Genomic DNA, 24,345 nt, shown 5'->3' with positions numbered 1-24,345 from the left:
TGACCTGCACATTTCCCAGAGTCACTACCCTTGATATCAGCAGCACAGTGATTGCATTGGCTACTTGCATCACAGCAGCCCCCACAGTAGATTTGCCCACTCCAAATTGATTCCCGACTGACCGGTAGCTGTCTGGCATTGCAAGCTTCCACAGGGCTATCGCCACTCATTTCTCAACTGTGAGGGCTGCTCTCATCTTGGTATTCTTGCGCTTCAGGGCAGGGGAAAGCAAGTCACAAAGTCCCATGAAAGTGCCCTTAAGCATGCGAAAGTTTCGCAGCCACTGGGAATCATCCCAGACCTGCAACACTATGCAGTCCCACCACTCTGCGCGTGTTTCCCGGGCCCAGAATTGGCATTCCACGCCATGAACCTGCCCAACTGACACCATGATGTGCACATTGCAGGGGCCCGTACTTTGTGAGAAGTCTATGTCCATGTCCTCGTCACTCTTGTCACCATGCTGCAGTCGCCTCCTCCTCGCCTGGTTTCGCTTTTCTTGCAGGTTATGGTTCTGCATATCCTGCTGGATAACGCGTGCAGTGTTTATAGTGCTCATAATTGCCGCAGTGATCTGAGCGGGCTCCACGTTCCCAGTGCTATGGCGTCTGCACTGAAAAAAGGCAGCAAACGATTGTCTGCCGTTGCTCTGATGGAGGGAGGGGTGACTGACAACATGGCTTACAGGGTTGGCTTACAGGGAATTAAAATCAAGAAAGGGGGTGACTTTGCATCAAGGAGAAACAGAATGGCCCCCTCAAGGATAGAACTCAAAACCCTGGGTTTAGCAGGCCATTGATTTCATGGAGGGAGGCAGGGAAGGAGGAAGGGAGGAGAAAATGAATACAAAACAAATCTGGTCTATTTCTTGTTTTGATCCACTTCATCTATCTTTATACATCTTGCTGGCAGCAGACTGTGCAGTATGACCGCTAGCCATCATCATCTCCAGGATGCTCGACAGAAGATGGTGCAGTATGACTGCTGGCTGCTATCGTCTCCTGGCTGCTCATTAGAAGACGGTGCAGTAGGACTGCCGGCAGGACTGAATCTCCATGAGATGAAACTTAAAAGGGAAATGACCTGGCTGAGTCACTCCCATGTTTGCCCAGGCACCCCTGACCGACCTCTCTGAGGTCAGCTAAAAGAGCACCCTGGAGTACAGCGACAATGGCTACCAGTCATACTGCACTGTCTGCTGCCAAAAGGCAATGAGCTGCTGCTGTGTAGCAATGCAGTACCGCGTCTGCCAGCACCCAGGAGACATACGGTGATGGTGAGCTGAGCGGGCTCCTTGCTTGCCATGGTACGGCATCTGCACGGGTAACCCAGGAAAAAAGGCGCGAAACGACTGGTCAGCCATTGCTTTCACGAGGGATGGAGGGAAGGGGGTGCCTGACGATATGTACCCAGAACCACCCTCGACAATGTTTTTGCCCCATCAGGCATGGGGATTTCTACCCAGAATTCAAATGGGCAGCGGAGACTGCGGGAACTGTGGGATAGCTACCCACAGTGCAACGCTCCGGAAGTCGACGGTTGCCTCGGTACTGTGGACGCACTCCGCCAACTAAATGCTGACTAAATGCACTTAGAGCATTTGTGTGGGGACACGCACAATCGACTGTATAAAAATGCTTTCTACAAAACCGACTCCTATAAATTCAACCTAATTTCATTGTGTAGACATAGCCTCAGTTGCACCTGGATGGAAACTTTCCAGAGCTCTGATGCCACCACTGACTCCTTGGGCAGCATGGCCTCACAAATCTACAAATCGGTCTGGGATCTCACCCCTAAACACCAGGGGCCTTTGACAGTGGATTTCTCAGGTCCCAAAGGCCAGTCCTAGACAACGGTAGAGGGGAAATTTATCTATCTTATGTACTTATATATCCCCCATTACTGTAGTATCTGAGTGCCTAACAATTGTTAATGATAGGGAAGTATTATTATCCCCATTTTATAGATGGGGAGCTGAGGCAAAGAGAGACTAAGGATGGCATTTACAAAGGTATTTAGGTGCCTCACTCCCACCTAACTGACTTGCTCAAGGTCACACAGGAAGTCTGTGATGGAGCAGGGACTTGGACCCAGGTCTCCCAAATCCTAGGCTCTTTCCCAACCCATTGTCTCCTATTGGTTACTGAGTTTGCTGAACTGCCTGGTTTGTAGTTGTTTTTGATCAATGACCTGATGCTGCTTTCCCGGAGGGGATGGAAAAGCAGCAAATAATCAAAGGGTTACAGAGACTTCAGCAATTAGAGCAGTTAAAAATAATAATGAGACTTCATTCTGAATTTGGGTGAAGGTCCCTTTTCAGGGACAATGTCAATGTGGTGATTGTTGGGAGCTGGCACGATTCTAATAGGAATAGCCACACTGGATCAGACCAGTGGTCCATCTGGTCCAGTATCCTGTTCCTGGCAGTGGCTAGTACCAGATGATTCAGAGGAAAGTACAAGAGCCCCACAGTTACGGAATAACCTGCCCATAAGGGAAAGGTCTTCCTAACTCCATGCAGTTGATTAATTCTAATTATTTGTATTGTGTGATCAGCCACTGTATTGTCCAATGTATTGTACATAGGTATCATGAAAAGTTGGTGCCTGCCCCAGAGACCTTCCAATCTATGGTGAGAAACACATGGAATAAAACAAACAGGTGGGGAATTACAAGATAGCAATATCTGGGCAATAAGCAGTGGTCACAGTATGCCAGCTGCTTAACCAGTTAGTGAGTGGTTGGCCTGAAGATGAAGGTTTATTGATATTCCTTGTACTTTGCTACCCAAAGTAACATAACAGTGGCTGTTCTCAGTACTATATGTATAAATGTCTAGTCCTTTTCTGAATGAGAGGGAAAGTTACCACCCACCTACTGCAGTCCCTGCCCCTTCTACCTCCCCTAGAGGAACACCTAGCAGTCCAGGAGAAGGGCTCTCCTTATTGGTTCAAAGTTAAGCCACTGTCTGCCTTGGAGAGAAATTTCTGTCCACCCTGTCGGTTGCTGCTGCCAAAGCCACATTGAGACAAGCCTCTCTCTCTCTCTCTCTCACTGCTGCTCCCTGTGCCCAGCAGGAAGGATGGGGCTGGAGCTCTACCTGGATCTGCTTTCCCAGCCCTGCCGAACGGTCTACATCTTCGCAAAGAAGAACAACATCCCCTTTGAGTTCAAGCATGTGGAGCTGTTCAAAGGTGAGTGAGGGGAGCTGAGCCTTTTTACCACTCTGCATCCCATCCCCCCTTGGGGGCTGAGCCTGGTTAGCACCTGTCCATGGGGAACTCAGTCAAATTACACTTCCTGCACTTGTGGAGAGGGGGCAATATTACCCATTTCCTCAAACCCTAAGGAACTGTGGTGCATTTCCTTCTCCCCCATCCCCTCCCCAGGATTTCTGTGCATTTCCCTTCCTCCTTTAAGGACTTTTCTAAAGTGGGATTGTATCAAAATAGTTATTCTGGGTTGATTATAATTTTGGTATCAGTTCTTGTATGACATACTTATTCTGGAATAGGAGGGGCCACGTAGAGGCTCATACAAACATAACTTTTCTGGAATATTCCAGGATAGATATTTTGGTACATTTCCAGGTTGAAAACCCTTCATTATTCTGCTAGTAACAGACTTTACAGAAGTCAGTGAAAGAAGAGCAGTGCAAAGTATGAGAGCCTTTTCTGCTGAGAGGGAGTCTGAGTGGGATAGGGAAGTTTGGAGACAGATGTTACAAGGCCTGGGTGCTGGAAGGCTGAGTTCAAATCTTGGGATCTTTCCTAGTGGGAAAGGAGCTAGAGTTAGAGAGGGCCAGGAGTTTGTGGGGGATGAGAAGTCTGTCTGTATGTGGAGAAGTAGTTTATCCTGTGTGGGATGCAGCACACAAGGGAGATAGGGATTGGGATAAACTGTGTGGCAGTCAGTTTTTCTTGGGGGGTGGGGTAGGAAGATGGGGGTAATAGAGGTTTTAGGGAAAGGGTTGGAAGTTTATGAGGAGATTGGAATGTGAGGTTTGCATGGACATTTGTACACAGCATGGGCTTTACTTCAGGTGAGAAGAAAATAGGCCCAGTCTAAGGACCCCCTAGTATTTAAGGCCTTTTTCCTTTTGTCCCTCTGGTTTGTGTAATTATGACATTGCGGAGTGCAATCCAGACCCGTGAGAGGTTGTGGCACCCCTGTCCTGCAATTTGAGTCCATCACAATGGTTTGCTGCTGTACCTCCCACCTGGGCTGCTCATGAATAGCCTTCCAGCATGCAGGTAACATCCTGAATGTCTGTATAGCTGCAGCCTGCCAGCCACACATCAGTCACACTCTGAATTCCACCAGCCTTGGTACCATTTGCAAGGTGACCCCAATACACTCCCAGTCCCAGATTTTCTCCCCAAAATGTGTTCTGCACTGTCCAGCCCCCGCCTGCACAGTCCAGATACATAGGTCCATTGCTCCTCTAAGGGGATCAACATACAACAGCTTGCTACCCTAAATGGTGTTACCCAAACAATTCACAACACTGGATTAGCTTTGATTAAACAATAAATTAAGCTTATTTAACTATAAAGAGATAGATTTTAAATAAGTACAAGTATAAGGCATTAAAATCAGAAATGATCACTAGCAAAATAAAGATAAAATGCTTCCTAAACTTAACTGTACTAAACTTAACAAACTAGGCTTGGTCCAAGGTGAAATTCTTACCACAAATTTCCAGTAACATTGCTGACCAAGTTTCAGAGTAGCAGCCGTCTTAGTCTGTATCCGCAAAAAGAAAAGGAATACTTGTGGCACCTTAGAGACTAACAAATTTAGGATCTGCTCCCACATCCATAGGCTGTTTCTTTTGTCTTCTTAGGTGCAAGAGAGAGATGAATAGGGAGAGAACCTGGGATGTTTTTGCCCCTCACTTTTATAGGTCTGCCACTCTTTGAAATGCATTATTTTTTTCCACTGAATGCATCCGATGAAGTGAGCTGTAGCTCACGAAAGCTTATGCTCAAATAAATTTGTTAGTCTCTAAGGTGCCACAAGTACTCCTTTTCTTTTTGCGAATACAGACTAACACTGCTGCTACTCTGAAACCTGACATATTCCTCAGAGTTACCCTTAGTAAAAGTTCAGGCCTGCTGTGAGCACAGAGACAAGGAATCTGGTGGTGAAAGAGGTTTCCTGCTGTGTTTTGCTAAAATGCAGATTTGCCTTGTCTCCCTCTTGCTGTCTTAAGGACCTTGTTTACTACGTCTATGTAAATTGAGTTAAACACACATTCTTTTGTTTAAGATAGGCCTGCTTGACCAGTTCTGCCAAATTGGAGCTATATGGGTTTGAACTTGTGCCACTAACTTCATTCAAGAAGAATTCATAACTTTACATATAATGTTGCTACACACATTTTACCATGAGATTACTGACCGGCAAGCTATTAGTTTTCAAATGATACCTAACAAGGCATATTTTGTACAAAGATTATAGAGTGTGTAGAGTGCGAATACAGGGGTGCATTCAGTCACAGTAATCTACCTGTCTGTTGGCAGATTCCATTCTGGGGAGGAAAATGCCAGGTGGCAATAACCCAGGACACTCATACGAAGGTAAGGGTCCTGGTTACAGACACTGCTCTTGCATTACACAAAAGAGACAGAATCCTACAAAAATGAACTGTCTCCCCTTTCTATCAGAGGTCGGGGGCCCTGAATTGGCCCTCTTCTTCCCCCTGCCACTCTTCGCTCTCTACTTCTCCCGTTCCTCCCCCAGTGTCATCTCAGCAGCTTCTTCTCTCCCTGGAATAGGGACTCACAGAGAGTTCCTGCACTGACTCCTCAGCTGACTAATAGGACTTACAACCAGTTAATAAGCAATGCCGGGTGTTCAGCTGACAAACCATAGGCCTCTCTCCTTTAGAAATAACAACCAAGAACTGTCCCTTGGCATGATGTTATAACAAGATAGTCCTTGGATCTTCTTAAAATGGGTTGGCCTCATCTGGATGGAAAGGGGAAACAAACTGAGCTTTACAGGGCTTTGGCAATAAATATGTGTAACACTGTTTGGTGCCATCTACACAGCAAGAACAGAATTTTCTATAAAGTGGTCAGGAAAATATTGTCTTGTAACATGGCTTTTTGCAGCGTAGATGGGCCTCTTGGGATCCAGCAACCAGAAGATCACTTTGTACGGCAGGAGCCATACAGCTGGCAATCCTAGACAGTGGTCATTTTGGAATTGCAGGGTGTCTAGTTTTACCTGTTCAATTAAATGGGAGCTGTGACCTGGAGGCTGCTTATAACTCAGGAGATTCAATGGTACAGTCATGCATGGGAGTTATGGGCAGTTTCTGCCACCACAGCAAATCAGTATGTTTATATCCATGTGCTGCTTTCTCAAGCTAATGGGCTGATTTTCCTCAAACAACATCTCTGCTCATAGGTCTGAAAGGCCTAGATATGAAAGAGCAAATATTGCTGTCCAATCAACAAGCACTTTTGTTTTCACCAGTATCAGTGGAATCCTGTTGTCCCACCAATAAGAGGAGACATACTTGCTGTCTTTTACCTGGTCATCACATTCTTCCCTCTCCAGTTTTGCTCTGTGACCAGAATCTCAATTGCTTCCTTTTAAATTTGTCCTTCCTCAATAAACTGCCACTTTTCTGGAATTCATCACATTCATTTTGTAGAATTCTTGCAGGGAAACTCAAACAACTGTAATTCTAGTGAGCGCAAGTCAGCAGGCCCTCTCCGCTGTCAGTGCTGCATGAGAAAATAGAGCTTTTGTGTTCCCTGAAAGTGGACACATGCTCTCATAGCCTGTAAAATATGCTGAGGGAAGGGGTAAGAGGGACTGTTTTTGGGGGGAACACAGAGGGGCAGAGCTCAGAGACATCTGTATGTAGCCTCTTGCTGTCATCCTGCCAGCCAGTGCCCCATGATGCATGGGAGAGACACAAAAGAAGGTAAAAAGAAAAGGAGTACTTGTGGCACCTTAGAGACTAACCAATTTATTTGAGCATGAGCTTTCGTGAGCTACAGCTCACTTCATCAGATGTTTACCGTGGAAACTGCAGCAGACTTTATATACACACAGAAATCATGAAACAATACCTCCTCCCACCCCACTGTCCTGCTGGTAATAGCTTATCTAAAGTGATCAACAGGTGGGCCATTTCCAGCACAAATCCAGGTTTTCTCACCCTCCACCCCCCCCCACAAATTTACTCTCCTGTTGGTGCTAGCCCATCCAAAGTGACAACTCTTTACATAATCAAGTCGGGCTATTTCCTGCATAGATCAAGGTTTTCTCACATCCCCCCCACCCCCATACACACACAAACTCACTCTCCTGCTGGTAATAGCTCATCTAAACTGACCATTCTCCAGGTTTAAATCCAAGTTAAACCAGAACATCTGGGGGGGGGGGGTAGGAAAAAACAAGAGGAAACAGGCTACCTTGCATAATGACTTAGCCACTCCCAGTCTCTATTTAAGCCTAAATTAATAGTATCCAATTTGCAAATGAATTCCAATTCAGCAGCCTGTGAAGGGGTGCACAGCCTAACTGAATCCATTCCACTAGTCCAGCCCCGGGAAACTTTGCCCGGCCTGTTGAGAGAGAGACGGATTCACTGCTAAGGCAATGGCATTATTTGAACTCCCTACTGCGGGGAGCTAAGGGAGAGGCCACTGTGGTTTGATTAGTGTGCTTCTATTCCTGGAATACCCACCTGACTCATCTGTATTGTGGCTGCTTCTGTGGCACTGCTAGGAATACCCTACAGCCATGTCTAGCAAGTTTAGTTGGTTCGTTACAGAGAATCTGCAGGGGAAGGACAGCCTGGGCACTGGACATTGTTTTGTTTAGAGATACCCTGAATGTCTGCATGGGAGCACGATATAGGACTGTGTATTTATCAGCTTGCTTCTGTTTAGACCCCCGCAATTGTTTAAAATGACTGTTACTCATTTACTGACTGCACCTTCCAGCTATATCCATCTGTCAGCTTTAGGGTGGCCATATTTCCCTATGCTGAATATTGGACTCCTGGTAAAATTACTCGTATTCAAGCTAGTTCAACGGCAATCAATGAGAACTATGCAGTACAAATGTTCAAATTAACATCAAGTTGACTGAGCCCCTGTTAAAAAGAAATACTGTGTAGTTAGATTCTATTTATTTACCTTCTTATCTTTTAGGCTTTAGGGTTCACATAGCGAGAGGTGACACACACACTCCTGTACACCTCTCTCACACAGGAGGGTGACCAACCAACCCGATGCTCCCTGCTCAGTGTTCTCCGCCCTCCCTGCCTGGGTGGGCCCCCGGGACGGACCCGGCTCTCATGGTACCTGGCAACACATGTGGGGGCGCACGCAGGGGCACATGCTCCCCCCCCCGATTTCTGCCAGGGTTCACACCAAATTGTGGCCAGCAGCAGCTTTTTGGCGCTGTGTGGGAGGGAAGGAATGGGAGCTGCTTCCAGCCGCAGCGGAGGTGGGGGAAGAGATGACCTGGGCTGTTGGTGAGCTTAGAGCTCTGTCCGGGGGCTGGTTCTCCGCACAGCACTGGCAGCGGGATGCACCCCACCGGGGGGAATATGGAGGAGCAGTGGGTCTGGGGGAGGTGAAGGGGCAAAGCAGGGAGAGGACAGTGAGAGGGGGAGTATGTAAAGGGCCAGTGGGTGGGCAGCAGCGGTGACACATAACCGGACGCCGCCTGGTGCCTGCCCGCACTCACCAGCCACCGCAGCTCGCAGCCAGTGCCAGCTGGAAATGGGACAGGGGATGGGGCCCTGCTGGCCAAGAGCCGGCACGCAGCAGGGACTGCACTGATGGATCAGCAAGGGAGCACCCGACCCTGTGCGCTGCAGCTTTGCCCCGCCACCAAACTTGTACCACCACCCCCACCGTCGGCCACTGGACCCCTCCCACTCACCGCTGGTGGGCAGGTGGCTGGTGGGCAGGGATCATGCGGGGTGGGGGAGGCAGAAAATACGGGACAATTTGCCTGTTTTTAAGAAAAAATCAGGACACCTGCATGAGGGCTTAAATATGGGACTGCCCCTTTAAAAACAGGACATCTGGTCACCCTGATCAACTTTGAAACAAAAAAGTGGAGTTCTCAGACATGTGAGTCCTGGGAGAATGGCTGGCCATGGCGAATAGATTGATTTTTCTCTTTTCTGTAAAATATGTTACCCACTTTGCTCTTTCCCTTCTGTCTAGTAAACTTCCTTTCCCCTAAGGTCTTATACTTAGGAGTCCTCATTGTTAGTATCCTAACAAGTTTTTTGATTCCATGAACAACTGTGTATGCTACCTATTGAAATTGCTCTAGGAGGCAGGGCAACCACCCTTGTGTACATAACCCCAAGAGAGCTGGAGGTGCTGCTTTGAAATCATTAATTATTTGCAGCGGATCTGGTTCCCATTCAGAAGATGACTCCACAAGTCAGGTCAACACCATGTGACCTGTGAACAGGCTTCTCACATATACTGACCAGCACAGCCTAGTACAGGGATGGGCAACTTTTGGCACACAGCCCATCAGGGAAAGCCACTGGCAGGCTGGGATGGTTTGTTTACCTGCAGTGTCCGCAGGTTCGGCCTATCGCAGCTCCCACTGGCTGGGTTTCACCATTCCAGGCCAATGGGGGCTACAGGAAGCAGCACGAGCCGAGGGACATGCTGGCTGCCGCTTCCCGCAGCCCCCATTGTTGGGGGCGAGGGAACGGCAAATCCCGGCCAATGGGATCTGCGATCGGCCAAACCTGCGGATGCCGAAGGTAAACAAACCATCCCAGCCCACCAGTAGCTTTCCCTGACGGGCTGCGGGCCAAAGGTTGCCGATCCCTGGCCTAGTAGAATGGGGCTACAGTGTTATGTCTGCTAAATTGCAAATATAAAGATCAGTCATAATAATTATCTTTATACATAAATAAATAAACCATTAATCCCATTGAAGCAATGTGAAACCAGTGTTAGTATTAAAGCTTTTCTTTGCAAACCTGAATGGCTTGCTGCAGAGCCATGTGACAGAAATCTCAGCAAGGCTGTATTGTATATGTAAAGCCATCATGAAACAAAAAAATTAGATGTAATTTCTCATTTGTGACAATGGCAGCATGAGAGCTTCCTGTAAGAGGCTCTGAACCAGTCTCCAAGCTGCTTTAATGATTTAGTAGTTCCATCAAGGACACTAATTTTAAGTTCTTAATAGGACTGTTAATAATTAAAGCAGCTTGGAAGCTGGTTCAGAGTATTACACATGGAGCTCTCCTGCTGCCACTGTGATAAAGGACATCATTACTCAGTCGCCGGCTGCCTCTAACAATAGGCTCAGACACCAGGGATAACTAGCATAAAGCGTATATATAAATTCACAGTGCATTTGCTTTGAAAGGTGTTTGTTACCTTGTGAACTTAGACTGCAGGGAAACATGGATGCTGTTTCCCTTTAACCTAAGACCATGATGAACCTACTGTCCAGGATGCACATGCTAATTCCCACATACAGAATCCCCACATTCTGGGATCTTTTGTCTCACTAACATGGACAACAACTAAATCCTCATAGAGACAACTCCCTACAGCCTGCTCTGTCTGTTACAGAATCCAAAAGCCAACCCTAGCTCTGCAGGGAGCTCACTCGGTCAACAGAGCTCAAAATATTGGAGATAATAACCCTTGCCCTTGTACTTTGCCTCAGGGCTGTTCTTTTCTTTGGAAATTTGTTTGAGCCTCTCAGTTAATAGATTTGTTTAACATCAGTGACTATTTGGGGTGGTGAGAGATGCTAGAATGAGACCCCCAAAGAAATCCCCCTTCTGCACAGGATAGCTACAGCAGCTGCGGTGCAGGTCTCACCACTCAGCCCTCCTACCGTGCCTCAACCCTGCTCTGCTGATCTTCACTTTCCTTGGCTGATTCCAGTATTGTTGACCTCAAGTGCCATGAGTCAGACCCCAAAAAATCATGAGGGTTTTTGTTTTTTTTTAAAGGTGATACTGTGGTTTTTCGGTCTGACTTTTGATTTTTTAACTCCTCCTGCCCATCCCCTTTGTGTCTGTGAGGTGGTGATGGTGGGGCTATCCATAAGTTACATAAGGGGGTGGGTGGGTCCTTAATTTTGTGTGTTTGTTTCAGTGTTATTACAACATGTTACAAGAGGTGGGTGGGGCTTGAAAATAATAAAAAGATGTATTACATAATTTATGGACAGCCCGTGTGTGTAGTGTCTGTGCATGCCCGTGTGTGCCTGCCTGCCTGGCTGTGTATGACAACCGGTGTTGATTACTTTCCCAGATTTATTGGGTGAGGTGATTTTGGCCTCTGCTGCAGGAACTCTCACCCCACATCTGCCCATCTCCTACCCAGCAATTAATTCTGCCCCAGCCCCAACCTCCAAATCAGTCCTGCCTCCCGGAGCTCATCAGTTCAGCCCCCGCCCCCATCCGCCCAGCCTCACCTCTGCTCCTTCTAGGGTTCTGCACCCCACTCCCAGGCCTGGGGGCTGCCGTGGGGTCCCCTCTCCGCCTGCCCAGGGCCAGTGTTGCAGCAAGGGACGCGGGAGGAGGGAGCAGAGCTGCCCTGAGGGCTGGGCTCTTTCCGCTGCCCCCTCCCCTCCTGTGAGAATGGCTTTGGGTTGCTGCGGTGAGAGAGGGAGTGAGCGCTAGCTCTCCTGTAGGTGGTCACTCAGCCCAAGAAGGCGGGCAGGTAGGGAAGTCAGCCAGTCAGAGGGCTTTTCCCCTCAGGCCAGGCAAGGTTTCAATTCACTGGAAGGCGGGAAATTTTCCCCTCATGCCAGTTGGGCTCCAGCTCAGCCCCAGTCCTGTCCCATGTGGCAACACTGCGGGCTGGCTCGGTCCTCAGCTGCGCTCTTAACCCTGCCCGCAAGAGGCCTGCGGTGGAGAGCACAGGTTCAGCCGTGCCCCTTGAGGGGCTCAGCAGGAACACTGGGCCTAGCGACACCCCCACCGGGAGCCCTGACTGAGCTAGACAAGGACATAGGGGCTTGGGGTTTAGTCCCCACTTGCTACCTGCCCCAGCAATACTCCAGTAGGTGCCCCTGAGCCAAATTACACTCAAGGGATTGTGGGGTGGAAAAGGGTGATTTTAAATGGTTGGAAGCCAAGTAATTTCATTTGAAAAATTACTAACGATATTGTGTTTTAAGAAACACGCAAAAGTCGGCCAGCCCTTACTAGTCATCCCTCTTACAGCCACCTCAGGGATGTGACTCTCACCATTTGAGTCGCAGGGGTTCTTTTACAAACCCTTGGGGACACCATGACTGAGACCATGCAAAATCACAATTATTAAGCATGGCTATTTTATGATTAAAGAAAGGAAAAGAAAATCTAAAACAAAACAAATGATAGAACATCAGGGATCAACTGGTTACTTCCGTTACAATCTCATTGAATCATAGAAATGTAGGGCTGGAAGAAACACTAGAAAGTCTTTGAGTCCAGCCCCTTTTGCTGAGGCAGGACAAATAAACCAAGACCATCCTGACAGGTGTTTGTCTGACGTTTTCTTAAAAACCTCCAATACTGGGGAGTCCACAACTGCCCTTGGAAGGCTATTGCAGAGCTTAACAACCCTTAGAGTTAGAAAGTTTTCCCTAATATCTAACCTAGATCTCTCTTGCTGCAGATTAAGCCCATTACGTCTTGTCCTACTTTCAGTGGTCCTGGAGAGCAACTGATCATCATCCTCTTTACTATAGACCTTAACATATTTGAATGCTGTTACCGGGTACCCCCTCAGTCTTCTTTTCTCAAGACTAAAAATACCCAGTTTTCTTAACCTTTCCCCAGAGGTCAGGTTTTCTAAACCTTTTATTAATTGTGTTGTTCTCCTCTGGACTCTCTCCAATTTGTGAACATCTTTCCCAAAGTGTAACACCTACAATTAGACACAGTAGTCCATCTGAGGCCTCGCTAGTGCCAAGTAGAGCAGGACAATTACCACCTGTGTCTTACATACAACGTTTCTGTTAAGGCACCCCAGAATTATATTAGCTTAGTGAGGCCTACTGTGTCCAATTCTGGGTTCCACACTTTGGAAAATATGTTCACAAATTGGAGAGAGTCCAGAGGAGAGCAACACAATTAAAAGGTTTAGAAAACCTGACCTCTGGGGAAAGGTTAAGAAAACTGGGTATGTTTAGGCTTGAGAAAAGAGGACTGAGGGGGGACCTGGTTATTGGCTCATATTCATTTTGTGATCCACTATCTTTTTCAGTAGTACTACTGCCTAGCCAGTTGTTTCCCATTTTGTAGTGGTACATTTGATTTTCTTCCTCCTTTCCTTTGCATTTGTCTCTATTGAATTTCATCCTGTTTATTTCAGACCAATTCTCTAACTCGTCAAGGTAGTTTTGAATTCTAATCCTGTCCTCCGAAGTGCTTGCAACCTCTCCCAGCTTGGTGTCATTCACAAAGTTTATAAGCATAATCTCCACTCCATTATCCAAGTCATTAATAAAAATATTGAATAGTACCAGACCCTGTGGGACTCCACTAGATGATACATCCTCCCAGTCTGACAGCAAACCATCTCTTTTATATGTCTCTCTTTGCAGTGGAGAGCGTTTAACAAAGATTACACCCTGGAGAGTGAGGAGCACTTTCCTGATATAGTATACATATCTACTGTACCAGCAAAGCACTCCTAATACGGATGCAGTTATACTGGCATGATGCTTATTCCAGTCCCCAACCTTCACTCCCAGTTAAATAAGATTTCCCGGTAAGCGCATGTTTTTGCCAGTATAATGCACTACAAGCATCTCCCAGCAGAGCTATGTGGGTCAGGGATTACACCTCATCACACTGCTGATTGACAGCGGTATGTGTATATATATATATATATATATATATATATACACACACACGCACACCTCCGTGTTATCATGGACAGGAAATTTCCCACATTCCATTGTCTCATTATGTACCCTATTTTTCTTTCTTATCCAGTTTGCATGTTTTCCAAGGTTCTTGAACATCTATAGCAAAATATTTCTAGAAAAACTGCAAAAATTATAGTTACCTATTAATTTTAGCAAACCTCAACTAAACGTTACCTTGTCCTTGATGATTTTCACATGTATCAAGAACAAGAGCCTAATCACAGTTTAATACATTTCTAGTGCAAAGCATGGTAGAAGGGTGATTCATACAGCTTAAATAGAGGGCCTTTAAAAATACATAATATTTGCTCCATAATATAAACTATATAATACTAACTAACTAGCACTGACAGGAATCAAATGTCTGAATCCTAATGCAACATCCTGAACTGCTCCATGCCATTGGCAGACCTGAGCAGTTTGCAAAGTTCACAGATAGCTTATGTTCTGACTCTTTAATTTATGCCCCTTTTTAATCTGAAACATGCACATGTAGGAAAACTCTAACAGAACACCATGAAGTGAAGGCAGAATGTTCTTATGGGTTTGACTGATCCTCATTCATGCATGGTCTAGTTACGTATAAGCTAGGTGCTTGCTTCAGTTTTCACAGGTTTAGATACTTCTGACCATGGACTATCATATTTTAATTGTTTTTAGGGCAACATTATAGGGAAGAGTTTGGCAAAGTGAACATCCTAAAGAAAGTGCCAGCACTGAAGGATGGAGTCTTCACCTTAGCAGAGAGGTAAGAATTCAATCCCCAAATACCATTACTGAGGGATAAGCTGATTAAATTCAGGGGTTGGGAAGTATCATTCCCTATGTCTGATTAAAAAGAAAATTCAGAATTTGCCATATGCATTTATGGATTAGACAGATTGATGGTCTGCTTTAGTATCTCAGCTCCTATGTTCCTGCAAAGAAAGGAGATGGTAGGGACTTGACTCACATGCAGTGTTATCATTTAGATGTTTAAAGCTGGGAATGGGCAATGGGATGGGTCACTTGATGATTACCTGTTCTGTTCAGTTTCTCTGAAGCACCTGGCATTGGCCACTGTCAGATGACAGCATACTGGGCTAGATGGACATTCTTGTGTTCTTATGTTCTTAAATCTATGCACATATTTCAAATATATGATATGATTCAGACTTGGAGCTGGTCCTCTTTGGTTAGATGTAATTGAAATTGTGGAGTAGCCATTTCTAGCTTAATTGGTCGTTATTTATGGGGAACCAAGGATTTTCTAGCATGGGCTGGAGCAGGACAATACAGTGTTTGTCTCATGTGCCTCTCTGCTGGCCCTGAAGCGGTTAATTTAACTGACACTCATGCTTGGGCTGTGGGTGCCCACTTAAAATGTTTTGCAATTACCTTTTCACATTTGAAACCTCTTGACACTGCCAAAAAATGATAAAAATCATACACAAAGATTTAAAATTCGTACCTTTTAACATCTCAGGTTATTGTAATAAAAAATCTCATTTACTTTGTTTGCTTTTCTGCATTTGTTAGCTTCCATGATGAAAACATACTATTGTTATTTTGTATTATTTGTGTTACCATAGCACCTAGGATCTTAGGCATGGGTTTTGCCATCTGGTTCTCATGTGCATGCACTACACAACAAAGTCTTGGGTTACGAACACTGCAGAGGAATGTTTAAAGCTAAACAAACAAAAAAAACTTTTACTCTGAAATACAAAATCATGGCAACATTTCTGTTTATGTTAGTCACTCAGATACTACAGCGACAAAGGTCATATAAGCATCAGACAGATAAAACCTCGTTTTTATTTTACAAAATGACCTGTCTGCATCCTTTGAAAAGCCTTATCTCAGCAGGCTTACACTGTCATCATGCTAAAATAGTTCAATGATATCTGTATCAAAATGGCAAGGGCTGCCTGTATTTTCTTTCTTTACTTTTGTCAGTATAGATTTTTCTATGGGACTCACTCCCCAGCACAATAGCTGACCATACATCATTGCAAATTACCAAGATTTTTAACCGGCTGATTTCTCCTGCCTGCTCGTGATGACACAAACACTGGATGGCAACAAACACCAAGGGCCGGATCCTGCAAGCTCTCTGTGCAAGCAATTCCCTTGAACTCACGAGGGTGGGTGGGGAGATCTTGCAAGATAGGGCCTTTATGAAGATGATTGGAGGGGGATGCCACTTAAAGAGAGCTTCTGTGGGTACACAAACCCCTTGGAAATCTGCAGTGATGAGAGAGGCATCAGAAAAGTACAGCTGCTAATGGGTTTTTAGCAAAATATTGTCTACAGATTATTATTAGTGTTAGCAGTAGTAATAGCAGTGTTAGTGGAGTGCCTAGGATCACTAGTCGTGGACCAGGACTCCATTGTGCTAGGCACTGTACAAACACTGGTTTCATCTTGAGGCTTAATTTTCCTACAGGTTAAAGTTCTGAAAGGAGCCTACAACAGTTCGGTGCCCAGCTCGGACTGACTGTCCGTGGGAATTGAGTGGCTCCCTCCATTAGGCTCCTTTGAAAATCCAAGCCCCAACACTTTTTAGTGGAAGCAACATTAGGAAAGGGGGAGGAGAGATTGATGCAGCTGAATATATTCTTTCACCTTATCTGCCCCACTGTTTGTCTCCCGTTAATTTCTGGACAGCACTGCAATTCTTCTGTATCTGAGCAGGAAGTACAACACCCCTGATCACTGGTACCCGTCTGACATACAGAAACGGGCCCGGGTAGATGAATACCTGTCATGGCATCATACCAACATCCGGGCTAATGCTCCCAAGACCTTGTGGATCAAGGTAAGAAGATTAAATGCTAAAAGCTCAGAATACTAGTATTTCCTCACTGGACATGGGACATTTAAACAGCTCCTATACAAAGCAAGTTTGTCTCCCCAAAATAGCACACTTGGCCCCATACCCAGCTGAGAGGAAACTCACTTAGGCAATTGTTCCCAGTTCCTTAGTATTTGGATGAGGGAAGGAAGGCTTTGGTAACAACTTTCCCTTAAAAATATCAGTCTAACACAGAAGGTCTGAACCTCACCAGGGAAGCACAGATCTTTATAGATCTTCAGAAAGGGAAGCTGCTTCAGTGCAGGCTGTACAAGCCCACCCAGACCCGGTACCCTAGGGATTACTCAGGCAGCTAGTCCCTGCTGAAGCCTGCGCTGCTGCACCTTCACCGCTAGATTAAAGATCGCTCAGGTATGTGTACACAAACCGCATCACACCCTGTGGTTTTAGTATAGACATAGCCAAAGAGAGAGCTTGGAGGTGTGAATAGAGCCTGGGTTCCTTTTGCTTCCCTTGTGCATGCTCTGCAAAACAAAGCTGAAAGGCTTGTATTCTTTAATCACAGCTCCCCTGCAGACTCACCAATTATGAAATCTGTAGGAGACTGTCTGCTTCCAGCACACACAGATGCTAGTCCAAAATGGGAACAAGAATAGAAATAATGGGGTTACACTCTGTGCGGAGAGTTGCCAGTAAACATGTAATAATTTCATCTTGCTTGTTGTAACTTTGCCCTTGTCAGTAATTGACTAAACACTTTGGGGCTTGTTTAGCTTCCTGTTCTGTTGACATGGGAGTACAGTTGGCTAAACGCCACAAAGAAGAAACACAAATATAAGTCACGTATGCAACATACAATTGCTTCCAATCTCTGCAACCTGCTCTCACAAGGCTTCAAAGAAAATTAAAAATGGAAGTTAAACCCTATTGAGGAAACAAGAAAGGAGCAAAAACTCTGACGAGTGAAGTCTAAAAATATAATTAGGAAGGCCAAAAAAAAGTGAACAGTTAGCCAAAGACTCAAAAAGTAATAGCAAAAAAATTTTAAGTACATCAGAAGCAGGAGGCCTGATAAACAATCAGTGGGGCCCTGGGATGATCAAGATACTAAAGGAGCACTCAAGGACGATAAGGCCATTGAGGAGAAACTAAATTAACTCTTTGCATCAGTCTTCACTGCTGAGGATGTGAGGGAGATTCCCATTCTTTTTAGAGCCATTCTTTTTAGGTGACAAATCTGAGGAACTGTCCCAGATTGAGGTGTCATTAAAGGAGGTTTTGGAACAAATTGATAAGTTAAACAGTAATAAGTCACCAGGACCAGCTGGTATTCACCCAAGAGTTCTGAAGGAACTCAAATGTGAAATTGCAGAACTAGTAACTGTGGTTTGTAACCTATTGTTTAAATCAGCTTCTGTAACAAATGACTGGAGGATGGCAAATTTGACATCAATTTTTAAAAAGGGCTCCAGAGGTGATCCTGGCAATTACAGGCCAGTAAGCCTAACTTCAGTACCAGGCAAACTGGTTGAAACTATAGGAAAGAACAGAATTGTCAGACACATAGATGAACATAATTTGTTATGGAAGAGACAACATATGTTTTGTAAAGGGAAATCTTGCCTCACCAATCTACTGGAATTCTCTGAGGGGGTCAACAAGCATGTGGACAAGGGGGATACAGTGGATATAGTGTACTTAGATTTCCAGAAAGCCTTTGACAAGGTCCCTCACCAAAAGCTCTTAAACAAAGTAAGCTGTCATGGGATAAGAGGGAAGGTTCTCTCATGGATCGGTAACTGGTTAAAAGATAGGAAACAAAGGGTAGGAATAAATGGTCAGTTTTCAGAATGGAGAGAGGTAAACAGTGGTGTCCCCCAGGGGTCTGTACTGGGGCCAATCCTATTCAACATATTCATAAATGATCTGGGAAAAGGTGTAAACAGTGAGGTGGCAACATTTGCAGATGATACAAAACTGCTCAAGATAGTTAAGTCCAAAGCGGACTGAAGAGCTGTAAAAGGATCTCACAAAACTGGCTGACTAGGCAACAAAATGACAGATGAAATTCAATGTTGATAAATGCAAAGTAATGCACATTGGAAAACATCATCCCAACTATACATATAAAATATAAATAAGCTGTTACCCCTTAAGAAAGAGATCTTGGAGTCATTGTGGATAGTTCTCTGAAAACATCCACTCAATGTCCAGTGGCAGTCAAAAAAGCTAACAGAATGTTGGGCATCATTAAGAAAGGGATAGATAATAAGACAGAAAGTATTATATATATAAATATCTATATAAATATCTATATAAATCCATGGTTCGCCCACATTTTGAATACTGTGTGCAGATGTGGTCGTCCCATCTCAAAAAAGATATATTGGAATGGGAAAAGGTTTAGAAAGGGGCAACAAAAATGATTAGGCGTATGGAACAGCTTCCGTATGAGGAGAGATTAATCAGATTGGGACTTGTCATCTTGGAAAAGAGATGACTAAGAGGTGATATGATAGAGGTCTATAAAATCATGACTGGTGTGGAGAGAGTAAATAAGGAAGTGTTATTTACTCCTTCTCATAACACAAGAACTGGAGGTCACCAAATGAAATTAATAGCAGCAGGTTTAAAATAAACAAAAGGATGTATTTCTGCACACAACACACAGTCAGTCTGTGGAACTCTTTGCCACAGGATGTTGTGAAGGCCAAGACTATAACAGGCTTCAAAAAAGAACTAGATAAATTCATGGAGGATAGGTCCATCAATGGCTATTAGTCAGGAAGGACAGGGATGGTGTCCCTAGCCTCTGTTTGCTGGAAGCTGGGAATGGGTGACGGGATGGATCATTTGATGATTACCTGTTCTGTTCATTCCCTCTGGGGCACCTGGCATTGGCCAGAGTTGGAAGACAGGTTACTGAGGTACATGGACCTTTGGTCTGACCCAGTATGGCCATTTTTATGTGCTTATGTTCTAATCCAACTTAATCTCGCTGCTGATTAGATAACCCTGGTCCAGGAAGTAGCTGCTGGAACACTGGAGGTAGGGAAGGATATAAAACCACTCTGTAGCACAGGGCACACTAACTAGGATATGGGAGAAGACAAACTGTCCCTAGAATGGGAAAAGGAGGAAGATGCTGTCCCAAGCCACTACACAGAAATGCTATGATTCACCGTTGGAACATCTGACCTAGGAATGTATGGGATTATCTATACCAGAAGTCTTTAAATCAAGACTGGATATCTTTCTAAAAGATATGCTATAGCTCAAACAGATGTTATGGGCTTGATGGAGAAATTGCAGGATGAGGTTTACTGGCCTGTGATATGCAAGAGAACCGACTAGATGATCTTAACGGTCCCTTCTGGCCTGAAAGATCTATGACACATCCAGTTCTGAATAAACTATGCTGAGCTCCAGCATTGCTTCTGAACCAAGTAATAAAACTTCTTCTTGATTCACTTGGTGATCCCTGGAAAATAAATGCAGGATTTGTATCTTTTTAATTTATAATATCAAATTAAAACCATATGACTGTTGTGTCCCTTGCCATGGAGAAGAGCCAGGCGTTGGGTGGAGTAAACACAGAGGGGATTCTTTATTCAGGATGCCGGACTTACAAAGACCTTGTAGCAACCTTTGATTCTAACTGGGAATGTAAATAACCATTAGAACAGGATACCAAGGGGTGTGTACGTTCTCCATCAGTTGGAGTCTTTCAATCAAGACGGGATGTCTTTCTAAAAAACAAAAATACTGTAGTTCAGCCACAAGTTATCTTTATGCAGGAATCACTGGGTGAAGTTCAATGGCAAAGGTAACACTAGATGATCATAATGGTCCCTTCTGGCCTTGAAATCTATGAATATATAGCCCACATGCTAAGGAACACTGCTTGTGCTTCATATTGTTGCCACATAGAATCTGCTTAAATTCTGGCCTGGATTAAGCAATCATGGAATGAATTGCTGTATATGCTAATGATTAGGAGACATTTGCTCCCAGTTTCACCTGCAAAAATCTGTGATCAGAGTTCTGCTTTCCTGTCACGGTGCCTGGTATGTGGCTACAAAAGAAAGAGAAAATCTCAGGTCAGACTGTCAGAAAACAGGGCCGATACCCCAAACTGGCGGTATATTCTATAATTAGATTTCACCAAACCAGTAACAAATGTGCGCTCCTGGACTACTGAATTAGTCTAACCATGGAGCCATGACCAGTCCCCTTAAGCTCTCCAGCACCTTTTTATCACCCAGATAAAGTGGACTTTATGATGAAAGTTTATTAAAACCAGAAATCACCAAAGCCAATTTCTCTAGTAAACTAACCTAATATTTATTAGCTAAGAAAAAGAAATGAGCGTTACTGAGAGGTTAAAGCAGGTAAAATACATAACAGGTGAGTCAAAGTTTGTAAGTCCAAAGTGACAGCAGAGATGGTGTATCTGCTTAGTTCTCCATAAGTCTCTCAGGGCTTCCCAAAATGGCTTTGGGGACCTCTCTCTTTTATTTGGAACACCCCCTAACAGCATCCAAATGGATGAGAGATGCAGAATCATTCTCAGGTTCCCTTTTTATAGTTGAAAAGTCTGGCAAGCGTTTCCATCACTGCAGGGGTCTTGTTTTATTGATTAAATGCAGACCAAGTTTGTAGATCTTCCATTGTCTTACATAATGATCCATACTTTGAAGTTAACAACCTTTTCATTTAAAGTTTAAGGCTTCACACCCCGGTTGATGGGCCATTCAATTATTGTGACATCCTAATACATTTAGTTATAGACATCCAGACAATTTCATTAGTTTTCATGAACAATGTGACAACTCTTATCCTAACACATCTTTGATCTAAGGCAGGGATCTAAGGGGTTCTCAAACTTCATTGCACCACGACCCCCTTCTGACAACAAAAATTACTACATGACCCCCAGTGTGTGGGGGGGAGAGAGTGGGGGACAAAGCCCAAGCCCAGAGGCTGCAACCCCAGGCTGAGTGCCTGTAACCTGAGCCCCACCACCCAGAGATGAAGCCCTCAGGTTTCAACCCCAGGGGTTAGGCTCAGGCTTCGGCTCTGGTGACTCCATTAAAATGGGGTCGTGACCCACTTTGGAGTCCTGACCCACAGTTTGAGAACTGCTGATCTAAGGTTAATTAAGTACAAAGATAGCAATTACAGGAAACAGGTGAAGACAATAACATAATTTCACTAGCTTTCACGCATCTAAAGCAAATGTAATTACCAGGTACATGTAATATGATAACATCCCTTTTTGTTCTGTTCTAACAAGTGAATTTGTACACTTAATACTTCCTTGAGGTTTTGACCTGAGCTGGCTAGCTGTCAGCTCCACTTTCCCAAAATAAACAAGAGGCTTAACCAGAAGCCGTAGCAGGAGGAAGCTGTGAAGTTGTGAAACACTGAGGGTTTTTATTCTGTGCACTGCTTTGGACACGATTGCTTTGACTGTGAGCATTTTGAAGGATAAAGGATCATCTTTTAATGAAAGCTGAGATCTTGCCACATGTGAATATAGCATCACTTCAAACTGATCCTAGATTGTATGACGTGATGATCAGTAAATTTAGTGGATCCCATTTGCAAAGGCAAAGGAAATCCAGTGCAAGTATATCTATGGAGGCTAAGTCTATTCCCTTCTCCCTAAACAGGTGCTCATTCCCCTCTTCACAGGCCAGACACTGCCTCCGGAGAAGCTGCAGGAGGTTATGGATGAGCTGGCTATTTCCCTGAAGCAATTTGAGGAGAAATTCCTTCAGAACAAGCCGTTCATCCTGGGCAGTGAGATCTCCCTGGCAGACCTAGTGGCTATTGTGGAGCTCATGCAGGTGAGTAGTGGATTGTAATCATGAAGACTCAGCACAAGGAAAAGATGGTATTGTCTAACTACCTGGGGATGAGCAGCATGTTTCCCTAGAGCAGGAATGCAGATCTAATTCAGCAGAGGGCTGGATTCCTATATTAAAATATTGTCCTCCAGACCTACCTATTCTTCCCCACAGCAGACCCACAAGATACCAACTTGAAACTCCTCCAGTAGCAAAGCTGGGGGGAGCTTTTTTTTTTAATCAAATTAAGTGGATCATACCGAGATTGGTTGCTCGGTCCCAGGCCATCAGAGCTGGGATCCTGCAGAGCAAGAGCATTTCCCGCTCTTAATTCCATGTCCCAGTGACTAACAAATAGCAGTGCTGCATCTCTGCAGTGAAGAATTTCAGAGGGTGGGACAGGCAGAAAGTAGAGGGGAAGCCCCCCAACTAAAACCTCAGCTTAAGTTACAATGGTGGTGGTGGTCTCATATGTTGCTACCTGGTTTAGCATTCCTCACTACAAATAACAAGTAGGCAATAGCATTCACCAATGGGATCTCTAGCCCCATCTCTTTAATGCTGTTGCTGAGCATTACTCAAATAAGTGTTAGCCACATCCTGTGTCATCATCAAGTAAAAGGGGCCACTGTTGTCAGGAGTGGATTTGGGACTATTAAAACGCATGAAGAAATACAGTCCAGTTGGGTTTTTTTCCAGATGCACAGGTAGACTAGGAGATCTCCCAACCTTTCTGATTCTCTTCCATGAGTTCCCCCTGACCCCACCCCACACACACACTTAGTGGTGACTTCCCTTGTGGAAGCTTCAGCATTTCTCACTTCAGTTACGTCTCTCTATGCAGCCCATTGGAGTAGGTTGTGACATCTTTGAAGACAGACCCAAGCTGTCAGAATGGCGCAACCGGGTGGAGGAAGCTGTGGGGAAGGAACTCTTCCAGGAAGCACACGAGATTATCCTGAATATCAAGGAACTCAGCAACATCCAAATTGACCCACAGCTGAAAGAGCATCTGGCGCCTGTGCTGAGGAAAATAATGAAATGAGCTAACGTTCTGTTACCATTTGATCTGCATCTTTCCACCATCTTGCTCCCCCAACCCCCTCTCCAGCACCATGAGTAAGTGCCCTTCATAAGGAGGAAAGAACACTGCAGCACTTTCCATGTGAAAAATGCAACCCTCCCTTAGTCCATTGTAGCATCCTCAGGGACAGAAGCTGGGGAAATCTTAGAATCTGAAGCTGTAAATTCACAGGAAGCATCTGAGAACAAATAAAGAGGCAGCAAATCTTTTCGGGGGGAGGGCTTTGTGACTTTTTTGTTGTCATATTTGCTTTCAGGTGATCTGTACCAATAACACATAAACCTTCTGGAACTGCAGCAAAATTAAGGAGGCAGTGATGAGAAAACTATACAAAGACTTTGGATTCTGCTGAAAACACCCAATTGTGAAAGAATCCTAAATGGGTGGAATCTGTATTTCTGTATGCTTATATTCATGATTTCCTGTTGTCCTTGAACCTTCTCCTGAAGTCCTTGCTCAGGCAAAACTCTCTCCCCCTTGTCAATGAAAATATCATGACTAAAAACTTCAATATTTTACACCCTCTTTCCTTTCAAGTATTTACTATCTCAGCTATTTAGATGGTTGTTGCTGAAGTTTTCTACAATGTCATTATGGTTCTAATGGCGCTACTGCACTAGGTTTTAAGTTCTAAAAGACCCTGAAAGCATTTTTATAAATTTAAATTGTGTGTGTATGGAGTAATGTGGTGTTTAATTCCTTCCCAAACT

The 24,345-nt window shown here is 44.7% G+C and overlaps 1 protein-coding gene across 2 annotated transcripts; it reads left to right on the top strand.

Annotated features, from left to right (window-relative positions):
* The first annotated feature begins 3,084 nt into the window (after positions 1-3,084).
* LOC140898673 (glutathione S-transferase theta-1) lies at positions 3,085-24,345 on the top strand. Of its 2 annotated transcripts, XM_073312841.2 has the most exons (6): positions 3,085-3,197; positions 5,529-5,585; positions 14,563-14,650; positions 16,552-16,702; positions 22,375-22,551; positions 23,396-24,345. In XM_073312841.2, exons 1-6 carry the CDS (start codon positions 3,086-3,088, stop codon positions 23,594-23,596), a joined length of 786 nt encoding a protein of 261 aa, XP_073168942.1. In that variant the 5' UTR covers position 3,085; the 3' UTR covers positions 23,597-24,345. The 2 variants fall into 2 exon arrangements, with proteins under 2 accessions (XP_073168942.1, XP_073168941.2); XM_073312840.2 differs by lacking the exon at positions 5,529-5,585.

Source organism: Lepidochelys kempii, chromosome 15 (assembly GCF_965140285.1).
Source record: "Lepidochelys kempii isolate rLepKem1 chromosome 15, rLepKem1.hap1, whole genome shotgun sequence".
Classification (NCBI taxonomy): domain Eukaryota; kingdom Metazoa; phylum Chordata; order Testudines; family Cheloniidae; genus Lepidochelys; species Lepidochelys kempii.
This window is presented reverse-complemented; position numbering and strand designations above follow the sequence as displayed.

Coding starts and splice junctions, on each gene's coding strand:
- LOC140898673 (XM_073312841.2), top strand. CDS start 3,086: ATGGGGCTGGAGCTCTACCTGGATCTGCTTTCCCAGCCCTGCCGAACG. Junction 3,198..5,528: donor GCATGTGGAGCTGTTCAAAG/GTGAGTGAGGGG, acceptor GTCTGTTGGCAG/ATTCCATTCTGGGGAGGAAA. Junction 14,651..16,551: donor GTCTTCACCTTAGCAGAGAG/GTAAGAATTCAA, acceptor ATTTCTGGACAG/CACTGCAATTCTTCTGTATC.